At 40.9% G+C, this 21,973-nt stretch overlaps 1 protein-coding gene across 1 annotated transcript in view; it reads right to left on the reverse strand.

Moving 5' to 3' along the window:
* Positions 1-21,755, reverse strand: part of MED13L (mediator complex subunit 13-like) — a gene marked incomplete at its 5' end in the record, with an annotated part of 94,508 nt that extends 72,753 nt beyond the window's left edge. The window contains one exon of the mRNA XM_010133764.1: positions 21,672-21,755. Coding sequence (XP_010132066.1) covers positions 21,672-21,755 — 84 coding nt within the window. The remainder of the gene's footprint in view (positions 1-21,671) is intronic.
* Positions 21,756-21,973: the final 218 nt, after the last annotated feature.

Consider the following 21,973-nt stretch of genomic DNA (forward strand, 5'->3'; position numbering starts at 1 on the left):
CTCTTTCCCCTCTAAGACACTGCTAGTTACGACAGACTTTCAAAGAAGAAAAAAGCTGCCTTGGAATATCAAATTTTACACAATCCTTCTGTAAATATTAAGTGTAAAACCACTCTTCAGTGTTAGGATTTTTGTTACACTGACCAATACTACCTAAGTAACCAAAGTTGTGAACATTTTATGTTTAGACAGGCAGCAACTTGCAATGAGCAGCAGCAGCAATGAGACAATCTGTTTCTGTCAATGTGTACGCACTACACAGAAATTTCTAACATCATGTAAAAAGCTACACATTTGTATTTCAGATAAACATAACTTTCAACTTTTGCTTAGAGGAAGAACCATTTCAATAAGAATTAAATTATATGTTTGTGAAAATATATTTACGTATTCCTATGGAACTTCCTATGTAGTAATTACTGTTGTCACACAAGTCGCCAGTTTCCAGCTGAGACCTGTATCAAAATTCCTGCATCAATCTACTGTGGTTATCCCCGTACTGCCTAAGCCCGAGAGGCTGGCAGCTGGCTCACAGAACACGATATTCCTCTCATTTCAATCACACACCTAGTGCCCTACAAGCTTTAAGGGAAACTGCTCTTTCTGGTACTCCTAAGAGTTAGAAGAATTGGAAACAGCTTACCTCATTCAGGACACCTAGTCAGTTCTCCCAACCCATTTCATTGATCTCTTCTTGGAAAACAAATTTAAAAAAACCACGAAGAGAAAAAATACAACTCTCTTAAGCTGAGAAGAGTATGGATCATGGGAGGCGATTTTCAGGTCTAAAATCCTAGTGAAACATAGCCAACACTTCAAAGCTTTTGCTGGCATGAAGAGGCAAGCTCCAAGCCCCTCCATCCCTCACAGACACAGCTATGCTGGCAAAAACCTTACTGGAGATGAATCTGGATGACCAGTTACCTTTTCTAGTAGAATGACATTAAACCATGTGAACACGGCAATTCCATGTTCAATTTCAGCTCCAGCAGCGTTAGACAGGTTTGGGGGTTCATTTCTTCACAAGCACTAAGTACAGAAAGCCTTTTCAGTAGCCCTAGCTGTTGAAGTCACTCTGGTGAGCAGGTAGAGGTCGGAATGGGGAGGCACACATGATGAAAATCCATCATTTTCACTGCACTGTTGCAGCGATGCTGACAACGTCCATATTAACCTTTCTGTAAAAGCATACGTATAATGATGGCATAGCCTACACGTCAAGTGTAAGAATAAGGTCACCTGAGTGAACATGCAAACAGGCGACTGGCTGTGAGACACTGCATATGTCTGGGTTGCGGGAGGAGGGCAACATCTTTCTGCAGTACGGAGTTCCTGGAGTAAGACATATAATGGTTTAAGGAACTGAGCAGTACTGGGAAAACTGGCAACATCTCTAACAACTGCAGCTGCAGGTATTGTCCTCACCACCTACCGATGCCTACTCATGAAGCAGTACGCAGCCCCGGCTGGAAACAGCGCGCACACTGCCCTCGTGGCCATATGAAACAAATTACAGACTGGATTCCGGACAGCTTTTTTTTTCTAAAGCAAACAATACCAAGATTCTTAAAGTACCTAAAAACATGTGTCTCACGAGAACTTTGTAGTTAACTATGTTTTTCCTTACAATCTGTTCTTCCACAACATAACAAAGGCTGATCGTGCAATACTCATCCAAGTTAGCCCAGAATTTCCACTTCTGAACCTCTCTTCATAAACCAGAAAGGATTTCCATTTCCCAGCAGCCACAGGAAATCAAAGGAGCAGAGGCAACAACAAAAAAAACCACAAAAAAAAATTCACTTCAGATAGATGCCAAATTTGAAAGAAATCTCAATCTAGGAAAATTATTCAGAACCAAGATGTGGTCTGGTTTTGTAAAAACTACGCAGATTTCATACCAGGGCAAAATGCTGCCGTGAAATGGCTTTAGCAGGTTCTGTTTTCCTTGTGTAGGATCAATTCCTGAGTTGAGTACGAGAGAAGACTTCCTTCAGGGTTGAAAGGGTAATTTAGTTTCTATGGTCCATTAATTTCTTGGCTTCTTTCCCCAGTCTGTTCATTAGTGTGAAGTGCAGTGATGAGTTTTGGAACATGGAAGTTGAAACAGCATCTACAAAATCCCTTCTCAACAACTGCAAAACATCTATCAGAATTAACATGGCTTTGAAATTTTTTGACCTAGAATTCATTCTGGTGGCCTGCATCAAATAGCCATTTTTACCTTTAAAAATTATATAAAATCAATTAATTAGACTGTTCATAGCTTCTCACAGTGATCCATCAGCTTTAAGCCAACAGCCTCCAACAGATAAACTAGTTATACTTCAGCTGAATTAGTAACAGATGGAGAAGATACATTACCCTCAATCACAAGGTTAAACAGATAATTATGAAAAAAAAAAGAGCAAGTCCTTGGTATTATCTGATCCTATTAACGTTGCATGTGCAGAGTAACACATAGCTGAGCTTAGGAATAAGAAAAAATATTTAGGTCACTTGAAGAAATATTTCTCCACGATTTCTTTCCTTCTAGATGTGCTGACTGCAACCATTGAGCTGAAGAAACCAGATTTCGCACCATGGAGGCAGACAGAAGCTGTAAGCCTGCACATGAGTTCTCGACTCGTAGCAGGAGTTAGTCCCCTGCAGTCGTGTCGGCTTGCTTCAAACACTAACGTGACTCGACCCTTCTCTTCCAGAGGGCAGGATGAAGAACACTCCGTTCTGTTAGCCCATCTGAGGCAACTTTGTACCACACCTTTGCATTCTCTACCTGTAACACACGAACAAGTGTCTAACCTGCGCTCACAGAATTAAACGGCCTGGGTTAAAAATGGGTAAACAACATAAACGCATCAGAAATAGTCACAAAAAGACAGAATTACCCTTCACGCTTTCCCAACCACATCTCAGGGCAGGGTCATTTGTTTTCTTTTTTAAACCAATAGTAAAAAACGGTATAAACCTGAGGAATAAGTAATTCTCATGTTGGTGTCCACCTTCAATCACAGTATTTTAAGTAGATTCTCAGTAGAATAAAGGAAAAAGTTAAGTAAAAACAGACATACATTTAAAAGAAGTTGAATTCAACCACTCCCGGGATTTGGCTGGCTTCCCTGACAACACTTCACAAAGGACTTCACCAGAAGCTCCTGCAAGATGTGCCATTTCTACCTCCAGTCACTTGGGTGGGCTGCAAAGGCTGCCACCCCACTCCAGAAGAAAGGTTCTGTTCCCAGCAGTGGATCAGAACTGTGACTGCTATTTCTTTCAGGTGGGTTTTCTATAGCAAACTCCTCGTGACAGAGGGGGTAAGAAATTCTAGCAACAAACACACCTTGCCAGGATCCAGCACTCCATCTCTTCATCAGCCACACTGAACCAGCTACTGAGTATGGCAGCGTCTCCGTGTGGCAGCTGCACAGGGTGAGCCGTTCGCTGTACCAAGAGCGAGTTGGCAACGGCTAGAGAGTGGACTACAAAGTAAAGGCCATGTTAATTCTACCTTGTCCTCGTCAATTCTGGCTGCCCATATTGGTGTTTCAGCTCGCACCTTTGGGCAAACTATTCAACAGACGATGCTAGCAAGTGTTCAGCTATTGCCTGAAGACAGTCAACTCGCCATTATTAGAGAGGCCAATCCTGTATCACAGTTTTCTTACATGGCTTTGGCTGCTTCCTCTTGTGTTAGTTTAGAACTGGTGGTTGCCACAGTTTAATTTTAGTCTAGCACAATGGAATTATGAGAAATGACAAAATAATACTACAGTATACCCTCTTTTGAAGATACAGATATAAATACGAACTCTGCATTAGAATAATTTCTTTCATTGGAAAATCATCATGCTACCTGCATTCCCCTCTTACTTTCAACAACACTCTCGCAACATTAAAATGACCTGGGTGGAACAGCTCAGCTAACGTTTTTCAACAATTAGCAAGCGTTCTCATAATGCTACAGTTAAAAGGCAAAATTTTAATCAAAAAGATTTTAAGATTCTTAAAATGCTACTATCTGCTATGAAGACTTGGTCAGAGTAAGTGGCAAACAAGAAAAAAATCTAAATGTTGACTTAAATTATAAGTTATCTGGCCAAAAAATTAACATCTAAAAATAAGCTCCCAAAAATACAACTTCATTCTTGAAGCGCGTCTTGAAAAACTGGCTATACTGTGTGTGTTCTGCCAACAAAATAAGCCCACAAAATCAAATTTTAATTAGAAGAAAGAAATAACACAGCAGCGATGAGGAGCTCACGGTATTTCCAAGCACACATACAGAGATATTCATACACCCATACAGGACCAATCTCATACGATCACCTGTACAAAACTAAAGGTCATACGGGAAGGAGGGAGGATGAAACTAAGTCCCTCCATCCTGTGAGTAAATATAGCCAAACAGATGATGTCCTTTGGAACCGAATGGCACGCTGGGCAAGCTTCAGATTGTGTAGGTGCATGACTGGTATGTGGTTAACGAATTAACCATAAAGACAGGTGAGTAATATGTATCCGGCATGAGGCAGCAGAACGTGAATGTGTAACGCGAACACACCATTCCTGGTTTTATGTGTATTGGCACCTCCGGAAGGGGTTTATTAATAGACACCCAGGATTGCCGGACTGCTCTGCAAGCGGAAAGTCCAGAAGTCAGTCAGGCAGCTTATCTGCTCGTTAAGCCTTTACAGCATATCACACCACCACAGCTCATACCTGCGGTAGGAAACAGCCCAGTTTACAATGGAGACTGGGGCTCCCCGTTCAGATCAGAAAGCTGAAGGTCCACTGGCAGGCTGATGGGCTGCGAAAAGAATTTCTTTGAAGCTGCTCATGAGTTTGGAATGCACAAATGAAGACTGACCCCTAATTCAGCCAGACAAGGAAGTAAGGACATAACTTTAACCAATCCTGCGGTTACAATGGCTTCAATGGAATGCGATATTCTGAAATCATGTGCAGCTTCAAGACAAGAACCTGAAGTAACCAAACTGCAGACGGAGTCAGCACACTACTACACCGAGCACGTGTCACTTACGATACTTCCTACGTGGTCTTGTAACTGGAACATTCAAAATGCATTTCTCATCTCATCAGGTACCCCCTTTCAGAGCACACTGCACTTCTCATTTCTCTAGTATAGAAGTATATCGAGTTTACACTCACCGTGAGAAACTCACCCACAAGCCCGTTTCCAGACTATTACTCTCATTAGTTTCTCTCACTTTTCATTACCCACAAGGCCCACCTCATGCTAAGTCAAACCTATATTAACATCTTTTTATTTGTGACTCATTTGAAAGTAAAATAACTAAACAGTGGTTAAGTATTCCTTTGCTCTATGACTTCTGGTTTTTTAGGACAGGTTTTTTTGTCAAGTTTGGGCTCTTTTTGTTTGTTTTTAATAACATTCTGTTATAGGGCATACTAGCAGAGTAGGTTCATGGTTGGGGTTTTCCAGCACCGACACATCGTTGTTTAACTCCTCAAACATATCTGTATCAGGTTTTATAAGGAATCCCAGTGGAACTGTTCAAATGCAAAGTTTACTAATAGTGAAATGTTTACTAAATCTTGATCTTTAAGCAATACCATTTGGTTTAGAAAACTGAAATTAATTCTAGTTGCTGTTATTAGGTTTTCACAGAAAAATTTCTATAGACAAAGCACTCATTTATTCAACTACAAAACAGAAGAGCAGCTCTGTGTATGCATTTCAGCTTTTCACTAAAAGCATCTGAAAATTATCAAAAAACCAAGTTCAAAAGATCAGCAGCAACACATACCTATCTATGGAGACGTACAGAAGATGTAACACGCGCGCATCTGCCGTAATGGCGGACAAGCAGAGTCTAGGCATCTGCAGGCCTATTTTTGTACCCTTTTAACAGCTTATTTCAGTATAAGGGGCCTCTAAACTAATAAGCAAACAAAGCAGAAAACCAAGGGGGTGTTAAAAAGATAATCGTATGCAGATGTGTCATCTGTATTAAGGCAGAACTTTAACACCCCTTGATCAGTGCCATTTCTTGGCACAGAGAAGGGACCAGCTAGACAAGCCATCAGCACAGGAGAGCCCTTCTGCTTCACTGACAATACAGAGAAAAGCTTCTCAGGCAGGATCAGGTTTGCATGGTCAGCTAAAAAGAAAGTAAAAACAGCTTTCCACTCCCACTTCTCCAGGGAAGGCTGAATATTAGGCTATTAGGTAGTCAGATACATTATTTTATTGCTAGCAAAGCCCTTGGGTAATAAAGAATGAGTGCAACTGCCACAGGCAGCTTTGCAGGAAATTGTGTGAAACAATGACAGATGCTCCAGAATTGTTTCAAAACAAAGGCAGGCAGGAAGAGCAGCGTGTCAGCTGAGAGGTTTTTGCTCATGAACTATATTCGCTAGCATGTGACAGAATCTACGTGCTTTAAAATTATATTTTGAGATTATGTGCACATATGCACACTCACAGCCGTATGAAGGCAAAGTGAAACAATTCTATTCAAAAATAAAAACGTTAACAAATACGTGTTTCTATTGCCATTCTCAAAAACAGCTGGAAAAGCCTCCCTCATTTAACCAGGACTGTGGAAGAGCTGACTGTGAAAGAGAGCTAACAGGAGCACTGACAGTATTAAAGCTTTCATATGAAACTGGAACGTTTAAGTCCTTTTTCAAAAACCAGGCATTTAAAATACATCATCACACAAACTCTCAGTTGGATTTAATATTCTTTACTCCCTTTGGAACACAGGACTTACGTCACCAACTAACTCTGGAGCTAGATTTTCAAAGCAATTAGTTGCTGCAAGACAGAAAGACACCAAGCAGCATCTACAAGAAACAAATAATGCCCAACTCCAACTGAATGACATGTGAAGTCAGTGCCTAAACATGCCTGGAAACCTACAAGCAGCTACCTGCACATTAAATCACACAGATGCTATTAACTGCCACCAAAAACAAGTTTCTCAAGATTTTTAACAATGATGAAAAACTATCTTACAGGTTTGGGAACAGTAGAAGAGAAATGAGTCTTCTGTGCAGTTCAGCGGGTGATCTGCTTGCTTTTGGCAGAAAGACATTGATCTTATTTTGCAGTGTCATCTGACTAATAAACACAGCCTACTCGGATCCCCTTGTTTTGTGAGTGTAACCAACCACATCTTTTTCTTGCTTAATATATATTTGCACTTCCAGTGTACTTTTTGCTATTAACCGCTTTAATTTATTTAGTTGCTTTAATATGCTACCAATGCACTATGTAAAAATTCATGACTGGCTTTTATGGAGACTTTTATAAAAAGTAACAATATTTAAAAACTGAACACTAAAAGGATGTCAATAAAGTCAGCTCAGTCCTTTCCAAAAAAGCCAGTGGAATTCCAGAGAAGTACCCATCTGTGAAGGTAAAGACAGGTGGAGGTACTGTAACGCTGCCAGCTGCATAGGCACTTGATTTCAATTGTGATTCTAATGGTTTATTAACATTTTAAAATGATTTTGGTTCAGATTATTTCTTCAGATTACAAACGCTGTCATTTAAAGAGCAATGCCCTCTTCAAAGAGCTCAGAAATGTTTAAAGCTTGAAATAACTATCTCACAACCTCTTGTAACATGACCCAGAGAGCAATATCCCCCCAGCTCCAGAGGAGGTGGAAGGCAAGTATTCTCAGTCTGATCTCTTGAGTTTTGCATCAAGGAAATCACAAGCTCAGCTTTATAAAAGCAGTCCACAACAAAACAGTGAGCAGAAAAAAAGGACCGCTCCAAGTAGCAGACAGGTCGTACGAGCGCATAAGTAAACGTCGAGCCTGCTGTCAGAAAGCAGAAAGGCACCAAGACGGTCTGAAAGGCAGCAACGCTATTTTTAGTGTTTTGTTGCTGTTGATTGCATTACGTCAGAAATAGATTCTAAATTAAGTATGGCAGTTTGGTGAAGTTTATGGGCCCATCTGTTCTCCAGGAGAGTTGGATTTCTCTGTAATACCACACAAATGACAAAGCTACAGTGCATGAAGCTGCTCTTAAAAATAAATATATAAACAAAAGAACTTTCATGAAAAATATGCCATAAACCAAAGTCAGTCTGGTCTCAAAATGGCAGTTTACAGATTGCAACTTGAACAAACCAAAAATCATGAACTAACGCTCCATTCCCAGAGCGCTGTTATGACAGTATATTGTAACAGGATTGACTAGCTTATTTTTCCACTTAAAGTAAATCATCTCCACTCCCATAAAACAGTCATTCAAATTTGTAACATTAAATAGATTTTTTCTTTTTATACTCTTGAACTAGTCATTTACATCCAAAATGAATCTTCAAAGATCATAAATGCTACATAAAGGGAAAATGAGAATACAGTTGAAATTACCAGTGAACGTGTGACATGATTGTGAACATTCACATTTTTGCAAGAATAGTGGCCTTTAAGAAAAAATGAGGGGCAGCAGAAAACCCCGCTATGCTGCACGCTTTATTATGTATTAAGAAAACATTCACTGTAGTAGAAAAAGAGATTTCGTCCCATTAGCAGTATTAGCGTTGTCTCCTGTAAGTAAAATTAAGTAATAACGCACAGGGTGGGGGAATGGATAATTAAACCCATTCACTAGTAAAATTTCTCAATCAACTGTTTTAAAATATTTAATTCTTTCATTTACAACAGCTTTGTCTGCGGTAACTTCATCACTAAGCTATTTATTTCCCTACTGATTTTTATGATAAATACAATTGGATCATGCTGTACTACCCAGGCCTGCGCGGGGCAGTCTGCACACTGCTCCAGCTTACTTTAATTAGTGCTGTTAGTCCTCTCGTTCATACAAACACTACAGCTACTGAAGCACCTCTCCAGAGATCACTCAGCCTCTTTTGATTTCTTCACAGTACTGAGACACAGTCCTTGACTTAACTTTGCATTTAAAAGAAATGCCACAATTATTAAGACTAAATAATGAGAATTAGAAGAGGGCAAACAGCACAGTAACAAATTCTGCTACTACTCTGATGACAAAAAATACAAAAACCAGAACTCCAGTCAAAGTCCACTTTCACAAGAGTCAGTGACTGGAAGAATAAAAAACCCAAAACCACACCCACAAATGAAATTCAATACAGATAAGCATACAGAAAAGGTGCAGGAGAAAAAAAAAAAATTCTTCAGGATTCTGGCTTTGAACAAGATACTACTGGTCAGAAAAAAAGTTCTTGAATCTATAAGTAAACATTGCTACAGAGATACATCAGTTCAGAAATCACAAAAAGCCCCAAACAAGGAACACAACAGTGTTCAGAATTTGGAAAGGGCTGCAGAAGGAACAGAAGGGACCACTGCAACAGCCCAGAAACCCATGTGAAAACAGGTGCCATCCTGAACCTTCTCAGTCTAAAGGAATGACCTTAGAAATAAGAGATGCTCAAGGAGGTAACGAGAAAGGAAGAGATACAGAATGGTTTCCACACGAAGAACAGCTAAATACATACGGCGGCTTCATTGTGAAGGAGAATAAACTGAACAGGCAGAGAGTAGATGTGCACTAAAATCAAAAAGAGACAAAAAACTATACAGTTACATTCTCTCCTTCATACGAGAAGACTTAACACTACGCTAAGGAATGAAAAAATTAAAATATAAGCCCCAGACTTTTTCCCACCTACTGCATAGAAGAGCTATGGTATTAATTACCAGTAAGTATTTGTGCATGATGACATTCTGTGTGGGTTCAAACTCAATTAAACTCACAAAAGAAAAATTCATCAATAGTTGTTAAACTCAAAAATATGTCGAGTTGTACTGCCAAAACCAGCAGGAAGCTGACTGAGCATACAGAAGAATAACTGTATTCTTGGCATGACCTTACAGTCTTCCCTAGGCTGCCCTCCTTCTGACCATTGCTGGAGACCAGTTTTACGTTAGGGGATTATCTAAGAGGAGTATCTGGGTATATTTCTATTTAAGAAACGAGAAGCTCATAACAGCAGACAGCTTCCTGAAACATCCAGAGTGGCCGTATTACGCCGCTTTTTATCTTACTTGGGTAAATACCACATCTGTCTCGTGGCTGTGTGTAAAGCAGACGGGATCTGAAACCCTGCAGGCAACATTTCCGCTCCTTCCAAAATTAAATGTTTTCCTAGGAACTGGGTGGGACAGTAAATGATTTCACTATATGTCCCTGTGCTCGGGAACTGTTCTTCAAAACATCAGATCCTGAACAGTTTAAGCAATGCTGTGTGTACACGCAGACATGTTTCTGAAGACTTGTAAAAAGATAATTCCATGCATTAGACATCCAATTTCATAAACGAGGCTGATGGATCCTTCAGAAAGGAAAAAAAAAAAAGGTTCTTCTTTCAGATCTTCTCCATCAGCTTTCCAGTCAACAGATGGAAATTATATAATTAAATGTACCGATATCATCATCCAAAAAACACTTGCAGTTCCCTGTGTCTTTAGCAGCTGGTAACACAAAGAGACTAAAAAGAAATGAGATCCCTCAAAGTAATTTTTGCAGCTTGCTTTCGTCAAGAAAGACAGAAAATTCCCTTCTTTGGTGGGAAATTCCATCTACCCCTGAATTACAATCCTGTCCTACGTTTCTTCTCCTAACAGTCCAGTCATAACTGCAGCCGGAGTAGCCATTAGGATTAGAGTCTTGCTCTCCCACATCACGTCGTGAATCAGATCATATTTTGGAAGTCCTTGTACGATTCACGTAACTACCTACAAGGTGGTGGCTCCCACTTCACATGGAATGCCTCCATCATATTCACACCAATACAGACAATCAGCGTGGGGCAGAGGTGGGGGGTGGTGTGTCATTTTCTCCATGCAAGTTTCAATTTTTCCAACCGTTCTCATAGCTGGTAATGCACTGTTGAACTTAAAGATGGCAATCTCTACACCGAACACCTTAAGAAAAGTGCTTTTCAGTCCACATCTGAACTGGTTCTCAGAAATCTTCTACAACAAACAAAGCCAAGAAAAAAGAGTGGAGAGAAAAGGGGGAAGTCTGCTCATGTAGGAAGAAAGTATTTTGAAAGTCACACACAGAAGAGGTTCACATGGACATCGTTAAATCCAATGATGCCTGAGGAGTGGGTGTTTTTTTCCTGACACACCACCAAGGATCAAAAGGCGCTGCCACACAAGTGACTTGAGATCAGAGCATACTTCACCTGTACCTCCCTGGACAGATGAACCCTGACCAAAATAGTGACTGAAATCATCCTACACACGCACAGTTTCAGGGTTTAGAGCTGCCTTCTTCTCTGTACTCTGAACACTTTGTAACGGACACAAGCTAATCCCAGAGCAGCACTTTAAATCCTGAAGCACAGCATCCACGTCCAAGCGCTGAAATGGCCGATCTGCAGAGGTACAATTACAACAAAGCAGCGGGGACCACATGTTTTACCACAGTGGCAGGCCATGACTTGATCCCCTGCTGCAATGACAAAACGTGATGTCAGTAGATGGCAGCATGAACCATGTTATCGGTAAAAAAGGTAAATTTGCCAAAACTGGAAGAGATGAGCCCTGCTGGGCACCTGGAAAAAAGGTCTATGCCTTAGTAATTACTCAGTCTTCACCTTATTATTGGGGTGAAGTCTAGAGACTAAATGCAGTCTGATTTATTAGGGGTGTTTTTTATGTTAATCGATTTCTCAGAAAGAAGACATAAATATAATGTCTGCTGTGACTGACAGTGGGAAAGAGAGGACTGCTGACACTGTAAGTCAGCAGCAAGAGCCATCCAAGTGGATATATCCTACCTAACGAGAATCCAGTCAGCTCAGCCCCGAACACAGCAAGTGGTACCAATTCTCTTATTCAAAATTCTACCCAGTGTTTGGCTCGCTTGCCCAAGGATTTCTCATCTTCCTAAGGGCACACACTCAAAATGTGGAAAGTCACTTCTCTGTCAGCATAAGAGGACTTGACAGCTGCCCAGCACTGGTGAGTGAGAAATGGCCTGCCCCGCACAAGCTCTTCACCTTGTCTCAGGCTTAGACCACATTTAACTTGTCTGAAGTTCAGGCTGAAGGAACTAGGTGTACTGTGCAACCCTGAGCAGGAGGACAGAAAGCTTCTTCCTGAGGTTTTGCCCTCCAAGGGCAAAACTCCTCAACAATTCACCCTGAAATCTCAGTTTGAGGAAGGTGTGCAGGCAATCACACATCTGTTGCCAGAGCCTCTTCCTCCCTAGCCATGCCACTATACTCTTCCCAGTGAAAAAGCTGGTCTTCTGGGGAGTTTTCAAAGACGAAAACTGAAAGCCTGGTCGCCAGTCAACACTTCTTGCTACAATGCACTCAGAGAAAGCATCCAAGAGTAACAACCAGTGTTGATACTCTTTACTAATCAAACCCCATCCAGTTTGTACCACCAAACGCAACTGCTCTAGCTGCAGCTCCTCCCATTCTGGACAGGTTTAAAAATAACTACTACTAAGCTCGGAACAGAGTTCAGTTACAGGGATTATGAAGGAGAGAATGAAGCCTCAGAGGCTGACAGGAGGGGGAAAGGTGGTTAGAAGTAACTCAAGAACCTCAGCGAGCATTACTTCTGTACTTTCACCAATGGATGGGAGCCCTAGCTGAGAACTGATTTTGCTTTACCAAGTTGCCAAGTGAATTGAAGCTAACAGAGTCCATTAATGATGATTTAATTTAAGGTGCATCCACTCTAATTACTGCATGCCAGCAGACTGGTCCTCCGCAGTGTTCATTTCAGTCATGAAAGGGACGGCCCACAGCAAACTGGTTCATTATGGAAAGGAAGAACACAGGTCTGTTTAGAGTACTAGTCCTACACAGCAGAATTGGTTTCTACAGCCTTATGTAGATTATACACAGTATAACAAGCGTTCTTTCAAGTCCACTATCTTCTAAACTATCAGTAAAGTAATACCAAAGACAAGCTACTTCAAAACTGTGTTATTACCCTGAATCTGAAAATTTAATAAGCCAAACACTAAAAGCATTCAGGACTAATTCAGCTTTCTCTTCAGCTTTATAAACGGCTCCAGCCAATTATCTTTTATAAAAAAGCTTTCCCATAAGTTTTTTGATTTATCAGTCACAGAATCTTCCATTTATATCACATCAAGCCACCTGACTGCACAACGCCTTAATAGAGCGTGTGGCATTGCACACAGATGACAGAACTACCTGCTCCAGCTCAGCCAAGAGAACTCACCGACAGGGTGTGCAACCAAACCTGAGTAAGAGGAAAACAAAGACTGGGGAAGACAGACTGGAGGGATGGAAAGGCGAAAACAGAGTCTGAAATCATTATTTCAGCCAGTGAAAATGGACAAGATCACAAAAATAGCATTAATGCTTGAAAGTGTGCTAGCAGAGAGATTAACCAAGAACGAAATGGTTCCGTGCGGGCTAAAGGGGAACAACACCCATCAATCAAACCTACCGCAGTACAACTCCAGTTCAGTCCTAGTCCTCAGAAAACAAGGGTTAGCAAAAATTGTCCCAGTGTACATAAATCTCAAAAAAGAGACTTTCAGAATAAAAAACCTCTGTTCTGAAACAAAGCTGAATTTCAAGATTAAGTTATTTTTAAGAGGTATTAAAGTGTCAGAAAAATGAATGGAAAAGGTATTATTGTTGACTGAAGTAATTCAATGGAATTGCTTTCAAATGAAATTTTCTTTCCTGTTTTTGGAGGGAGATTGAACAATTTTTGGCTTTAGGCACCAATTTTATTTGGAAATATAAGGAAGTGTATTTACTTCTGAACTGGACTGAAAACAAATCCTGCGGTGCCTCTGTTTTTGCAGAACTCAAAAGACCACATACTGCCTGCAAGGATTTTGAATCAGTTTAAGCACAAAATCCAGCCTGATTTTCAGGAATTGAAGCAAGCTGCTCTCTCTTGTCTGTGGAGGCTCCTGCAGCCCGGTAAGCAGAGCTATAGCTGTAACTACAACTACAGCTGCAGCAGATTTAAGAATTCAAAACCAAGGCCCTCTAAATATCTACAAAAGCCCTTAAGTCAATTCATTACTGATACAGTAAGTGACAACACTTGTGTTTGGCAGACAGTGCAACTGGGAGTCCTGACAAATCTAATTAACAGCACATCAGGGGCACTTCGTTTATCCTTTACATACCGTGCCAATAGTGAGTGTATAATGAGAAAAGGAGCTTAAATATTAGTGGGACTTCACTAATTGGTCACCAAGTCCTGATTAAGCCAGGCTTCATATATAATTACTGGAGTTCAAGTGTCTCACACAAGTGTATCCAAAACATTTAATGAAGATACTGTCACTTCCAAACAACTTAAAAATAAGGCACCAAAAAGAAAAGAAACAGACAACAGAAACCAGCATCTCTGATTTTCTTGAACCTCTTGCCATTCATTCACCTCCTAGTGTAAAATATTTCAACTGTTTAAATAACTACCTTGTAAAAAAGCTACAAAAGTATGAAAAATAGTGTCTCAGTCACCTTAAAAAATGCAAATATTTGAAATACACATAGGCATTCCAGTAGCCTTATATGTATACATATTTGCATGTGTAATAAATGTTGCCAGCAAATAATAACTTCAAGAGACAGTCTCACAAAATCCAGAAGTTAAAGATAACAAGAGCAGCTTTACATATTAGTTTATTTACATTCACCAATTCAGTAAAAAGTCCCTAACTTCAATATTCTAGAGATAACTGTCTGCATTATAAACTGGAATCCACAAAAGTATATGCCACTGTATCCCCCCAAATGGTGAAGGAGGTGACTTGAACTCTGCATGTGGAAGCACATCTATCCCACAGACATATCCTGTATACCCTGGATTGCATGAAGTCCTACAAGGAAACAGTAGTTCTAAACTCATGCTGAAAATGGATGGATTGAGGTATTTCAGAAAGAAACAGTAATCCCCAGTCTCGGGCAACTCACCAAAATCAGACTTGTGAAAGCTCCATGATCCTCTGTGAATGCACTGGGAATATTTCTACCGACTCAGGAAGGGCACAGGAAAACAGGCTGCCTTTCAAGGCAGCAGGCCAGACAGCGTTTTTCTTTCCCGAGACAGAAATAGGTAAGAATTCTTCAAGAATTCATTTCAAACTGGTAGATGTCAGTCAGCAGCACCTTGCTTCTGTGTTGGACGCTCACTAGAAGCCCAACAAAGGAGCTTACATTCTTTTACAAGACTGTGACACCAGATTACCAACCTTTGCCAATTCTGCTGCACGCCCTCCTATTCTGGAATTTCCCTATGAAATGAGGGACCCACTGTGGCTGCCAGAGACACACAGGTACTCCCAAACACGCAGTGCAAACACTGTAATAAATTTCATTAGGAGCAGCCCTGCTTTGAGATAATGCTGCATCCATACAAAGAGGTCACTGCAATAACATAACCCCCGTCATCAAGACAAGGGTGTACTGGCAAAGCGGGAATTTCAAACTTATGTCTGTCAACAAAATGCAAAGTATCACAGGACTGCACAACCAACAGCACACCTATCAACACCCCGTAGGTTTTATCTGAGCTGCCTGGCTTAGCTCCACACAAACAGCTGTGTAAGATATTGCACAGCATCATCTGAACTGGCAGAAGCGGGTATATACACAGCACAGGGAGTCTCTCTTGTTCCCAGGACTTCACCTCGATGGGCAAGGGTCAAGGAGTCTCAGGAAATGGTGCCTTGGGTTGCTTTGCCACTGTCTTTTTACTGCTCTTACACCAGGAAAGGAAGATGAAAAGGCTGGGTGGTTATCATGAAGACAGCAGTCCTTGGTGGTCGCTGCTACAAGTCTGCTACTGCAGATTCCTGCTCCACTTACTGAAGGGCAGCCACAAACAGACTGGCTGCAGCTACATCCCATAGTGCAGGGCTGCGCAGAGGGAACACAACTTAGGATCTCTGTAATACATCCAGTGAAAATGGCACAGTGTGCGCTCTCAGACTGCTTACCATCTGCTAGAAAACACTGCCTTAGTATTCTCCTTCTTAAATGAAAATCATCAGGGAATTGAACACAGGACACGCCTTACGCCATAGCCTATCTAGAAAGCTACTTCGGTAACAGAGCAGGCGAACATTAAGACCTTCAGTAAAAAATGCTTCTTCTCCTGCCCAATGTGCTAATATTTTCAACCAAGAATTTCATGTACAAGATCCTTGGCACATGACACAAGATGACCAAAGACTACCAGCAGCATCTATCCATGACAGAACATAGTAACTGAAATGGTAGTGCTTGAACATCGTTTTCCCAAAGCAGCTTAAGTAACCTTAAGGATCCTTAAGTAACCCTCAGCTGCTAATAAGGGTTTGCTGTCTTCCACCTATACAATGTAAAAATACATTATAGTCATTAATGGTATTAGATTAATATACTTGCAATTAAGTTAATTTAAAACATTTATAAATATAAGCATACTGATATCAGCGACACCAGGTTTTGCTGAAAAATGCATGGAAGAACACTTATTTTATATCTACTCCTTCTGGTGAAATATGAATGCAGACTGTACTCCTCTGCGTACACTATCCAGTAGTTCAGAGAAGCTAAGAATTAAGTCGGCTTTAGCACATAAAAGATTAAGAATTAAAAAAAACCCAAACAACCCATCCACCAACCACAGTAGCTTGGTGCACGATTTTATTGAAACCGTAAGACCGAGCAGAAACTCAGCAAAGATGAATGTAGTATTTCAGAATTTAAACCTCAAAAATGTGAAAATGTGTCTGGGAACTAAGCCTCTTAAACGGAAACAGAAAAGCTTAGTTTTACAGGAGTGGGGAAAATTATTGAAAAATACGTGGTATTTCTTATGACTATTTCTATCACATTTCTTTTGACAAGTCAGGAATAAGCACAGATTATTGAATATTAAATCAGATTGATTTCTATTGTCTTCCTCCCTGGTCTTTCCTCATTTACGATGGTGTTAGTCGGAACGTTGTACGTATGTATTACTGTAGCACCACTACACCCCATTTTCAGGAAACACCAATGATCACATTACTGAATTTTTTTAAACATGGCTAAAATATAAGTGTATAAACCTGCAGAATTAAAACAATTTGTATGGCTTATTTTTCTCAAATTCAAGAAAATAAACCTCTCCAGTTTTAAGTGGAGACACTCTCCCCACATTGCAGCAAACTGTACATGCACCATCAACCCGTTCCTGTTCCTCAGCTGAGGAATTTAGATCTTATTAACAATTTAAATAATCACTGAAATTTGTTTTACCATGCTTTTGCTGAATTCTGTCATCACTTAATGAAACACCTGAATACAATTTGCCAAAAGACATTACCTGTGTAACGTTGTGTGCCAGGACCAAAGCTCCGTATCGGATTCAGACAAGGCGCTCCAGCCTTGGACAGGCACTAGTTCCACTGGTTTCCAATTCCTCCTGGTTCAGCTCCGCAGTCTTTATCTGGGGCTCACGAAATTTGATGTTTTCAGATGAAAACACTGACTGACAGGAGCTCCCAGCACGGCAGGACCAGCATTGCGTGCGACAATGCTGAACTGTCAAGAGTTAGTATCACCTATCTAGATACAACTTGGATAAGCCCTGTGACTACTCCCAGGATCCTGAAGGCAGTGACAATTTCCAGGACCTCGAAGTGCTTCAAATGTCTGCAGGCTTCAGTGGTTTTTTCAGGTTTAATGCTGCTTTTGATGCTTGCAAAGAAATGAACACAGCTATGGCACAGGATGGGATGTGGATGTACTGACAGCTCTGTTAAGGTGGTGAAAGTTCATGGATTAGATCTAAGGGGGGAGAGTTGACATGCGAATGCTTAGGATGCTCTTTTTATTAAGACACGGCCCATGCATCGTCATCCAAATACCCACATTCTATCAGCATCACACGATCATCAACTCTCTTACGGGAAATCTGTTTGGAAACTCACATTACAGACCTCTGCTTCCTTGCCTGACTGTAATTCACTGCGCTCTGCCATCCACACCCTTTCAAGCGCACGGAGGGCAACAGGGATGTCTAGATACCATTCCTACCTTCCGTCCTCTCACCTAGCAACGGAAACTAACTCTGCCTCCAAGCATTTCACCAATAAAACTTTTTTCTTCTTAAGGCTAAAGAAAAAAACAACAGACTTTTGGAAGACAGAATGACTCATCGGTTATTTAGGCTACAAAAAGCAACTTTTTTTAACACGTTCTTTACATTTAAGCAAATTAAGACAGTTGTGTTAACCTGTTTTTAAGTTGCTCATATGGGTCAAACCAAACTGATTTCCCCCCCCCAATTTCCTACTACACACCAAGAAAACAATCACTAAAATAATTAGCAAAGACTTTTGCATAAGATGTTTATCAATTTTTTTGTCAGTAAGATGTTTAACATTTTATGGTGGTGCTTTCCAAACCCAAAAAACACCATACAAAACTTGGAAAGTGATTCTGGACAAAGTGCAAAGATGAATTTTCACCCGGCAGCGGAAGGCACTATCAGTGCCTTGTGTCAGAGCAATTCTGCAGGCTCCCAGCACATAGATCTCCTTCAGGAAGTTGTGTGGATGAATAAGCAAGTTTGTCATTTTCCAGCAGTAGAGAGGAAACACATTTTAGACACACACTGCTGTAGAGCAGACAACAAAACACGAAGAATTGTTTCAGTAGTGACACATAATACTTAAGACACTTGGGAAAGAAAACCCACAAGTTCTGCGCTACGTTTCCTGTCAAAAGCATCTGGTTCTCACTCTAAGGAAAACACATCGGTCCTGGGACCTGTCCGTAACTCCCTCTGCTGCCCCCTCGCTGCTCCTGGAGAAGCCAGGATAGCTCATCTTGCACGCTGTATCTAGCACTGCCTCGGAAGGTCATCTGTTGTTCTTAGGCCTCCTTTTCACATCTCAGGACTAACTAGGTCATGGCCACTGCCATGCTCCACTTCAATCTAAAATGACATACCTCCCCGCCCTTCTCCTCCAACGCCATTCTCAAAAACCACAGGCCCCGGATGAACTCATGACTTGAAAGCCAGTCGCAGAAGTTTCAACTCCTTCCCTGTTTAGCTATAGCCAGTCCAAGACTTGTCAGTAAATTCCTGAAACAAAGTTAGTAACTCAGGACATTGGAAATTTTAGACGACTAACTTTGCCACAAGTGAAAATTTGAGAGCAACGCTGGAACCACTTGCATTGCTTGGCCAGCAGGAACCATTTGCACTGCTCAGCTCTTCTCCACCCAAGGGGGTAGCTATCTACACAGATCCCGCTCGCTCTCTCCACCTCCAAGGAGAACAGTGCGCCCATTTTCAACAGGGATTACACGTTCCCAGACTTCACCTTCATCACTGTACATAATACCTGCAATCTATTTCTATGATCTTATATTTTAACAGCTACTGTTTTTTGAAACACCACGCTTCGTGGTTATGAAGGCATTGCCCACAGTGCTAAAATACCTATCGGCCTCTTCTTCCTGCAACTGCTCCTTACTGCTTCATCAACAGCAAGCGGCTGCTTAGAGCAAGAGCTTCACGAGGAATTCCTGTGGAATCAAGGTGAACCACTTCATCTGTGTGAAGACAGCTTTTTGTGCTGTACTGAGAAAGAGAGCTTAAAAGATTAAATAAAAAGTGTCTGGACAAATTAGTCCCCAAAGCCTCCTACTATTTGTTGCTTCCGTCCGCAGCTGACTCTACTGTCGACTTTTGCAGGCTTTACTACCATCTTTCCATAGGACAGGCTAAGCCCAGTGATGTATTTATAGCAGAAAAATAAACAACCTGAAACAACACAGAACCTGTCTCAAATTGGCCATTGTTATGATTGCTAAATAAATGCTTTTAAAATTGTGTATATCCATAGGATCTCTAGTGACGAGTGCTTTATCAAAAATGAGACAAGCCAACAACCTGCACAAAGCAACAATAAACTTTATCTTCCTCAAATCAAGAGCCTAGCCTTCAACCCTAAAATTATCCATTAAAATGTCACTTTTGTATACAGGAACATGTCAAATACAATTTAAGTTCAAGGTGAATTCATTTTTCGTAACAGGTTCCAGACCAGTTATTTATGTGCACACCATACATGTATTTCCAAACATAATTGTCCCCTACAGATCACCTCACTGTGCAAGTGATTGGGTGTTACACACGCGGAAAGACGACACAGGACCCACCAATCTGCCAGAATTCAAAGTAACGATACCTTCCATGGCTGTGTTTTTGACAGATACCATCTCCTGCATCACGTGCTTCGTTCCTTAAATTGATACACGCCAGGAACAGACATGAGACTCCACATGAGACTCACCACTACATTTAATCTGAGCAATAAGGCTGCAGTAAAGTTGATAAAACAAATAGCTTTTGCTGAAAGGGGCTGTCTCCCTTTTCCAGAGGCTGCAAAAGACGCCACTACTTATGTCACTTCACAGAATTAATCTTCAAGAAAATCTAACTAGATCTTGGCATGATCAGAAAAGCAGCAGAGGAAACAGGAGGGAGGAAGGTGGTTCCATACAGCCAGGACTAGGAAAGGTACAGACAGAACTGGACCTTTCAATGGCTTCTTGCCTAACGGCGATGACTGATGTGAAATCAAAGGTTACACAGACACAGCGTAAGTCCACTTAGCAAAAAACAAACAAAAGTTAATGCTTTCTGTTTTTAGAAAGGAGACAAATCCATGTCTAATTACTGCATTCTATCTTGAAAACAACTGCTGCTTGAAGTACCTGATTAACACAAAGTCTGTTACAGAACAAAGCCAACCATTTGCGGGATTGCCCTGTAACAGAGGTAAGACATCTCTGCTTTCAGACAATGCAGCGCGACAGAGATGAGGGAGATGAGTATGATCTACAGAAGCATTTCCAGCGGTAGCTACAGCTGCCAGACTCGCTGTTGTAACCATAGCTGCACTGGATGAAGCAGCTGCCACCCCACTGCATCTCCACTTGCTCATTACCTTCACGTCTCCCAGCATAACTGCATGTTTAGTCACTTCCTAACCCAGTTCTGTCAAAATGATTCCCGTTAGAAAATCTGTGTTTCAGCTTAACTCAGATTATTTTTGACAGAACTTGTTTAGCGGATGACTATAAATGCAAGTACCAGAAGATCTGAGAACATCGTAACCTTTAGAGCGAGGCGAGGAAATAGCAATGAGCAAGTGGAGACAGCGAGCCCTTCTCCATGGTTCTGCTGCTGCCAGAGGAGCGTGTTCATCAGACACACAGGTCTGACTTGTCAGCCTGCCTAATCAGGGAAAGCTGTCTATCAAGGCTGGCATCGATAAAGAAAATAAGATACTAATATTTGACTGCTTAAAACATCAAGTTGGGGTTAAGTGTCCAGAAATTCAAATTGTTTGTTATAACTACCTGGAATTCTGTTGTATAATGAGAGAAAACAGGCAGATACTTTTCAAAAGATATAAAAAAACATGATTAATTCTGTGGAATTAAGGGAAAAATACCAACCTCAGCTTCTTACCTTAAAAAAATCATAACAAGATCTGAAAAATTCATTCCTTCTATGTATTACTGACGTGAACAAATAGTATCTGTGTTTTAACTTGTTACATGGTACAAGAGGTGGAAAAACTATCACCAAAAGGCAGCATCAAATTGCCATCACGCTGCATACGACGCTGCCAGGCACAGCACTTGCTCTACAGACCACCTTACCTTTTATTGACCGGCTTCTCGTCCTTGTCGTAGGGTCTTATGAACCATTTTCCAATTCTTACGAAGTTTTTATCCATCAAGCACCTAGAAAATAATTACAGCAATAATTATCAGTTACATCTCAAAATGTAATTAAAAGCGGTCTTTGAAGACAGTAAATCTAAGGGATTAAGCAGCTGAATTGCCATCGTATCGAAATCAACTTTGCAGCTTTTGTGTTCCATGTAACTTTGGCACTTTCTGTTTTCCCACGCTAGTCACAGGGAATCACTGTCGGGGCTCATGACGCTGTCACTGATGCT

Source organism: Buceros rhinoceros, unplaced genomic scaffold (genome assembly GCF_000710305.1).
Source record: "Buceros rhinoceros silvestris isolate BGI_N320 unplaced genomic scaffold, ASM71030v1 scaffold11173, whole genome shotgun sequence".
Taxonomy (NCBI): domain Eukaryota; kingdom Metazoa; phylum Chordata; class Aves; order Bucerotiformes; family Bucerotidae; genus Buceros; species Buceros rhinoceros.